The 8507-nt window shown below is 37.8% G+C and overlaps 1 protein-coding gene across 1 annotated transcript; it reads right to left on the bottom strand.

Annotated features, from left to right (window-relative positions):
• Positions 1–2978: 2978 nt before the first annotated feature.
• On the bottom strand, positions 2979–5598 carry LOC107668870 (G-protein coupled receptor 183-A). Its single transcript, XM_016460894.1, has 2 exons — positions 5489–5598; positions 2979–4438 (listed from the first exon to the last, which is right to left on the bottom strand). The coding sequence occupies exon 2, from the start codon at positions 4419–4421 to the stop codon at positions 3303–3305; it is 1119 nt and encodes a 372-aa protein (XP_016316380.1). The 5' UTR covers positions 4422–4438; positions 5489–5598; the 3' UTR covers positions 2979–3302.
• Positions 5599–8507: the final 2909 nt, after the last annotated feature.

The following is an 8507-nucleotide window of genomic DNA, read 5'->3' as shown; positions in this document are numbered from 1 at the left end:
TAATCATTTTCATTTGTAATGACATATGTCAGTGAGGTTTACCCACTAGGTGTATGGCTCTTTACTAAATATATCTAGAATATTGCAGGTCATACCTGCTTACTTATTTTTAAGTTCTTCATTTGAATAAATATTTAGACATGATTAAACACTAGATTTTTAAATGAGAAATTGAAAAAAGTTAATAACTTGCATCCTTTTTTAATGATAGCCTACTCGCAAAGTTACACACAGTGAATTCAAGCAAATACTGAATCTAAGTTTAAAATGGTGCTAAAAAGGCATTCAACAGCATTCAACAAAAGATTTTTATATCCCTTATATTTACAGTATACACATTAATTGATATTGAAGCAAGATCGAAATCACAATTAACATGTAAACCTGATCACTTTATTTAACATTCATTTAAACACTATGTTCAAATTCATCAGTCGGAATGATTTCATTCTTTCCAATTGTAACAAAAGGTGTCCATGTAAACATAGCTAGTTGTTGGTCAAAAGTATTTAAATACTGATTTATCCATCTTGATCATATGTTGCTTTAAAACAGCTCCAAATTTGACATAATAAATTCAGGCAAGCCTTGCTGTATGCTTTGGAAGCTTATCTGGCTGATTTAAATATATGATGACATTTGACAGTCAGTGTGATTGTCAGGTTTATTATCCTGAGACACTATTAATGCTGCAGGAACCATTGAGATAAAAGTGTGACTCTTTCCAGTAAGACAGCTCACTTAAGGGGGTTTTGGTCATGATTGTTCTTGCTCACTTATTTGCACTGTCCTAGCCAACATTATAATACTACGCGCTTGTGCTATACTATTTGAGGGCAGGTAAAATCACCAACCATTAGCATACATCTAAAGTCAGAGACTTCAGTCAAAACAAAAAGAGTTGTTTAGTGACTCATTGGTCACATCTCAATGTTGGAATTATTAAGGATCAAAAGGGTCACTGAAGAATCAGTGATTAAATTTTCTTATGACTGGAATCAGAAGATTTGAGTCATTGGTCTAAACTAAAATCACCACAAGCACCATTTCTTAGTACACATTTGTCAAATACACATTTGGTGTGGTATTCAATATCGCTACTCATCATAAGTACTTGGTACATTATCAGCGAAGCGGGAGACGTTCAAACTAATGTCACGTATTTTACGTCTCTATGATGATTGTTTGATATACCAGAAGGGAGGCTAGCCTCCCTTGCGAGGTTTCTTTTCTCAGCACTCCTCAGCGCTGAAAGTGAACACTCGATGGTGATTGAAAAGTGGTGCTTTCCAACTTCATTAACATGCTATGGTATTACAGCTGTGAAATTACAAACAAAAAGCACATTCTGAGACAAGAACTGAAATGAATTGTGAATTTTATTAACATTAAATCGTCTTTCTCCCATTTTCACCTCAAAATTTTGGGGAAGCTGTGCCTCCCCTGCCTCCCCCGATGAGCCGCCAGTGTCTGATAGAGGTTTTAGAAGTGGGTGTGGCAAAATGGCTAGTTAGCGCCACCTGTACACTTTCAACGAAGTGCACCTCGAGCATGTACATGTATGAAAGTCGGTAGACACATGTAACACCCCTATACCTACAAAAATTTCTCCTGGTAAGAAATCCGAAACCCAACAGGAAGTTGGATATTTTGAATTTTCTTGGCATAATTTGTGTCATTTTTGCCATTTTCAGGTGTTGTACTTTAACGAACTCCTCCTAGAAATTTAATCAGATGAACACCAAATTTGGTCAGTGTAATCTAAAGCCCTTTGTGATGTTAAATTGTGAAGATCTAGAGTTTTCGTTGAAGGGCGTGTCCGTGGCAGCCTGACAAATTTCGATGTTTCGCGATGAAACAGGAAGTTGTTATAACTCCATACAATAAAGCCATACAATGTCTGATCTGCTTCAAACTACACATTAGGGCTGCACGATTAATCGAATGCGATTGTCCTGCGCATCTTGTCAGTAAAGCCAGTTCTATGATTAGTAGTAAATCTCCAGCATGTGCTTTCAGATGGAGCAGCGTTTACTACACTGAGCCGTAGTTCACTGACAAGCTACGCAAAATCGTTCATAATCACAGATGATTTAATCGTCAGCATGAGAGCACCCTCTGGCCTTCGGATGGAGATTTACTGCTGATCACAGAACCGTGCTTCACTGAAAGATACTCATAAAAATCGCAGCTTCTGCCTAATTGCGATTTATCACCTTTGCGATTTAATTTCGATTAATAGTGCAGCCCTACTACACATGTTTGATAAGACTCCTGACCTGAAGAGATCTACATGGTCATATTCAGTTATAGTCAGAGCGCCACCTGCTGGCAACAGGAAGTGACATGTTTTACTCTGTAACGAACTCCTCCTAGAGATTTAATGACATCAACATTATATTTGGTCAGTCTAATCTTAAGGCCTTTGTGATGTTAAATTTGAGTTTTTTTTAAATGAGTTTTCGTCAAAGGGCAAGTCCATGGCCGCGTGACAAAGTTCGATGTTTCGCCATGGGAATAGAAGTTGTTGTAACTCAGCCATACAATGTCCGATCTGCTCCAAACTTCACACGTTTGATAAGAGTCCAGGCCTGAACACATCTAAATGCCAATATTCCATTATAATCATAGTGCCACCTGCTGGCAACAGGAAATTACTTGTTTTACACTAACCCAAACATGCAATCTCCAGTCTGCACCAAACTTCACATATTTGGTAAGAGTCCTGGCCTGAAGACATCTAAATGCCAATATTCAGATATAATTATAGCGCCACCTGTTGACAACGATATGTCATGCTTTACACTACCTCAATTATACCATGCTCAATCTGCACCAAACTTCATATGTTTGATAAAAGTACAGGTCTGAAGACATCTACATGCCAATGTTCAGTTATAGACATAGTGCCACCAGCTGGCAGCAGGAAGTTTGGAACATATAAATTACTTTGACATATTCCTTCTATATTTGCCTCTTTAAATGCATATTGCTCACCGTTCCCAGTCTTCCTGAAGCCACTGGGTGGCAGTGAGCCCGGGTGCGAGGGCCCTTTCATCGCTGCTTGCAGCTTTAATATTATTATTATTATTCAAAAGATCAATTTAAAAATAATTAACAAATTCTAGCACTCAAATGAACTACAATATGTAAGACAAATGTGCAATAATCTTTAAACAGCGTAACAAAATATTAACAACCATCTGAAACAATAAATTGAACAACGTGTAAAATAATCCAGAGGTAAGAAATTTGCTGTGATATTAAGTCTCATATAGTCAGTGAACTGCATTTATTGTTGTTTATCTTTCAAAACCATTGCTGGTGCTCAACAGCACACTGCTCCTCTCTTTCTGAGTGCTTCTGGAGCTCATATGGATTTTGTCGTTAGTAAACACGTCTTTGGAGGAGCCTTCAGGCGAGGTCCTGACCACGCTTGAGAAGGACATGCTCACTTGCTTCCTGAGCAGTTTGAGTACCTTCTTCTTGTATCCCTTGCAGGCAAAGAAGTAGATGAAGGGATCCAGACATGAGTTAAGGTTCATTAAGCAGACAGTGATGTGAAGAGAGATCTGAAAGTCATGCAGTTCTGAGCAGTCTGGCTTGTACCGCAGCTTTCTGATCATGTACTGCAGGAGGTCGATGTGATAAGGGGTGTAGCACACCATAAACACGAGAATGACGGTGCAAATCACGCCGATGGCTTTGCGACTACGACCCGACTTTTCTGTCAGTTTATTAGACTTGGCCAGGAGGCGGAGCTTGGAGCACAGTGCTGAATAACACACCAGGATGGTGATCACAGGGATGCCGAAGCCAAGCAACACGGCAACGATGAGCATGACAGGCAGGTTGTCAATCTTCTCGAAGTTGGGATACTCCATACACGTTATGTGACCATTTTTTTCCACGTTTGTAATGGGCATCGACAGCAAAGGCAGGGTCTGCATCAACACAAGGACCCATACGGCAGCACAGATGTACCGCACCTTCTGAACCTTTCGGAATCGGGAGAAGCGAAGCGGCAGCACCACTGCAATGAAACGGTCCACGCTCAAACAAGTCATGAAGTTGACGCCGGCGTACATGTTGATGTAGAACAGCAGCGCCACGGCTTTGCACAAACCCTCCCCCATCGGCCAGTGGAACCCCTTGGCGTAGTAAACCGTACGCAAGGGCAGAGCAAGCGAAAACAAGATGTCCGACATCACCAGGTTGGCAGAATACAGAGTTGTGGAGTTGATTTTTTTAAAATTAGGCCAGATGACATGCAAAGCCAACACATTGCCCAGCAGTCCCACAATGCAAATCAGAGAATACACTGTAGGCAGGAAATACTGTGCCCAACCACGATGGTCATACAGGTTGGTACAGGTGTCTGAGTCATTTTGGGTGGTGTTTGTAGCTACTACTATCTCCATGGGGTCAGTTATGAAATCTGAAAAAGGGAAAACAGATACATTACTACAGAACTGAGAAAATCATTCCATTCTTGTATCAGGTTACACAGTGTTGTTTCACTAAGGAAGTGCAAGCAGTTTGCGTCTTTTTTTTGTAACGGGCATACATTGCAGGCAAAGTAAATGCCATTATCCACCTGTGGTTTCAAAGCACTCGCCCCCAAACTGACTACTCACTACAACAACATTTTTATGAACGTGTCAAATTATTTTTACGTGCATGTACAGAAGTTTGTGATACCGCTGTGAATGGCAAGGAAGTTTTAATCTATCATCAGCGCAAATGTGAAGACAGGAGGTCCAGACAAGCACTGCACTCCATTGGAGCTGCGAAAGGTGTTTCCTGTCAGTCCTACAACTGCCCAAATTTTGCACCCTCACAAAGACCTTGACTTCTAGAAAAACACGTCTGAGTAGAACACAGTTCTCTGTGATGGGGTAACAATGATTGTGTAATGGTTAGTATACTTCTGCAAAGCTTATGTCCACTTTTCGGGTTTAAAAGAGACTGAGAAGAAACAGCATATTTTTTATGAATATGATGCTTTAGCATTTTGCAATCATTCACAATTGTTTCACTGTAGAGTAGCAACCATGCAATGCATAGATTTGTAGTATGTTAATTAATCATCCATCTGCCAGTACACGCAGTTATCACATGCTCTGAAGCAATACAACAAACTAGAATGGATATTTCAGCTTATATTAAATTGAATTCGCACAATTATTTCTATCTATCTATCTATCTATCTATCTATCTATCTATCTATCTATCTATCTATCTAAAATAAATTATTATTATAAAAATGAATACATTAATAATTAATAATATAAAAATTCAGCTTGAACATCATTTCACATATACTAACTGAAGCAAGAACTGGTCAAAACAGCTTCAAATACAAAGTATGCAAATTTCTCCTGAGCTGTTTCCTAGAGTATTGATGATTAAGTACTATTTGTGTGATCCATCAAAAGAGTTTCAATAAGTACTTCACAACCATTATTATAAAAACATATGTACTTACCAACACTTTCTTGTGCCCCAGTTTTTGTGTCTGTGTTGTGTTAAGTGGTCTGATCATTGCAGTGTCAAAAGTGGCACCTCCTGGTCCGGCATTAACCACGTTTTCTAACACACACCCGACTGAGCAATGAAATACTGTTTCCACTCTGCTTTTGTAACCATGACGATGACATAATTTCCTGTATTTCTGATCAAGATCTGCCCTTTTTTTTTTCTTTTTCTCAGTAGTTCTCTTTCGAGTGAGTACCTCTTGCTGTCACATGTTAAATGCCATCCTACACGTGTCCTCTGTGTTCAGCTGTGGTTTCAGAAGGATGAAACACAACAGGATTTTATAACCCCTGTTAAGGTTTACTTTAATAATTTAATTTGGTTACTGAATTTGTGAAAATTGTGACACAATTGGCAATAACATAAGTAGAGAAAAAAAGGATAATTATTTATTTATTATTTTTGATTTATTTATTTTAAACATATACTTATATTCATGTATTAATGAGGGGGAAAGAATCCAGCTTAATTTATTATATAGTTTTAATTGTGAATTAGTATGGTAGAATTTTAGTGGATATTAGATGGAAAAATGCACATTTGATTTTTCTTCAGTTTTGATAAAATGTGTTATTTTGCTTCTTTATTGTGCGGTTTGCAGCATCGTTGGGTGTGACAGTAGTTGTGAAAGGGCCCAGTTCTTTGTTCTATTGTTAGAAGTTGAAAATTACATCTGCAAGCTTTTGAACGACTTCCCTGTTTAGTTTGAAACATCCTATTTGCACCTGTTGGCAACCACCTAAAACAAGGTTTCGATGAATTAAAGAACCTAAATGCCTGCTTTATAGCTGTACGTAACTACAGTAGCTAACTTACTTGTCATAAAGGTTGAGAATACAGGCCGCATTCCATGATTTTGTTCTTCACAACTTCTGTTATCTAATGAAACACTTCTGGCTGGATTTTTTAAAATTTCCTGTAGATTCCTTAGTGTTAAGGTTGTATACTCTCAGTAATACATATAAAAATGATGACAACACACAAAGACATACACATTTTTATTATTTATTTATTTTATTTTTTTACATGGTTTTTACAATATTTTCAGAGCTTTTCTACTTTCACTAAGCAGAAATTTAAAAGGTTATTTCCGGCTGTTGTCTGTCCCCAAATATACTATTCTGTTTACTTCTGAGAGGATGTGGCTTTTGATAAAGCTTTCCAATGCTCTTTAAATGTGTGCAATCAAAATTTGTAATCTTAATTCCATATGCAAACACTGTATTGCATGAACAGCAATGACTAATTTATTCCTGTGAGGTCACCTATTACCTAAATCTGAAGCACCGGTTTTTTTCATGTGGTGAGACAATGTTCAGAACTTTTCCAGAATAACTGAATTCTCCAGTGTGGGGAGTCCCATTTTTTGTGTTTGCGTGTGACTGCATTAGGCTAAATGTCAGTGTACATTTACGTACAAGAGCATGAAAGTCTCTGAAATATGTGCTTTGTGCAGATTCACTGTTCTAACTTTGGTGATTTATTTAATATCCAATTACAAGCATCCAAGTCATTTGTCTTACACTTGTCATCTTCCTTTCTTTTTTTTAGCATAATTTGAATGTTCTCACACCACACCCTCTCCTGCTCTTCTACTTTTACTCTAAATTTAAACAAAACATTCTATAAGCACTGTAAAGGTGAGATGTTCGTTTCACTAGTTAACCCCGTTTTCTGTGAAAATGAGTGTGATAAACAGGAAACCTGAAATTAAATAATGGCTTCAGTTTCTGCTGTCTACAGATTGACCCCTGTTCCACTGTGGCATACACACCTGCTGCTTCTGCACACAAGAGAAAAACAAATTTTTCAAATGTGTAAGCAATAATTTCTCACATCTAGGGTATGGCATACATAGCTGCTATTTCCCGGTGGTGTTTTTCATGCACTTCAGGGTGGTTTTCACACCCTCGGGGGCCTCCAGAACTCTCTGTTTAAACCCTTGAACTTATAGAATGTCATTGACTTGTTGTTTTTGTTTATATCGATTAATTTACATACAATTATATTTGATTATTTTAGCTTTCTGGAAGGTTGTAGGTTTAAACACATCAAGGGTTGATCCATGAGCATTACTCTTCACTGCACATTACTGCTGGAAGATTGAATATGTCAAAACTGTGGTGTAAAGTCACTTTGGTTAAAGCACTCTACCTACATCACATAGCGTTTCATGTATCTGTCTGTGTCTGAATGAATAAACTGGATGACTTGATGAGTCAAAAACATATGAAAAAACAGACTGAATGTGTCTGCTTGGCTTAGTAAATTAAGAGCTGGTGCTTTTAAAATCATACAGACAGGAATTTGTTACTTTTAGTGTAACAAAACAAAATGCCAAATCAAATATTTTACAATCAATTTCTCACTGCAATGTTGTCCTAACAATATCATTTGGGCCACAAACACCACAGAGACGGGAAAAATGCTGACTGAAATTGTTTCATTTCTTAAGCACACTAGACATTAGTTTCAGTTTTGACTCATAGCAAAAGAGAGCTCAGTTGTTTTGAGTTTCAGCAATGCACTTAAAAGTTTTAACCAGACTTACCATCACAGAATCTTTCATTTGAAAAGACCATCACCTTACCTCACTGCGATCTTTCAACAAGATAATACAGATGATGATGTTTCCTTTCTTGTAATGCGGTACAGGTTGTAATTAAATGTGACACAAATGGTCTACTTTCAGCATATCTGAGTTAAAGGTTAACTGGGAAACTGATTGGCAGCTGAGTCTGACTTTTTTCTTGTTGGTAAGTAAAAGCGTGAAGCAGACGTTAGTAGTGTCAAGGACCTGTGAATTAATGTTGTTAAAAAGAGGAAACCTATATTTAAATCTATCTACACCTTGTTAGTACGGTGTTGGACTTCAGAACTCTCTCAGTTCTTCATAGTATAGATTCAACAAAGTGCTGGAAACATTCCTCAGAGATTTTGGTCCATATTAAAGGGGTCATATGATGTTG

Source organism: Sinocyclocheilus anshuiensis, unplaced genomic scaffold (assembly GCF_001515605.1).
Source record: "Sinocyclocheilus anshuiensis isolate Anshui unplaced genomic scaffold, SAMN03320099.WGS_v1.1 scaffold136, whole genome shotgun sequence".
Classification (NCBI taxonomy): Eukaryota; Metazoa; Chordata; class Actinopteri; order Cypriniformes; family Cyprinidae; genus Sinocyclocheilus; species Sinocyclocheilus anshuiensis.
The sequence above is the reverse complement of the archived record's forward strand: the minus strand, read 5'-3'. Positions and strand labels throughout refer to the sequence as shown.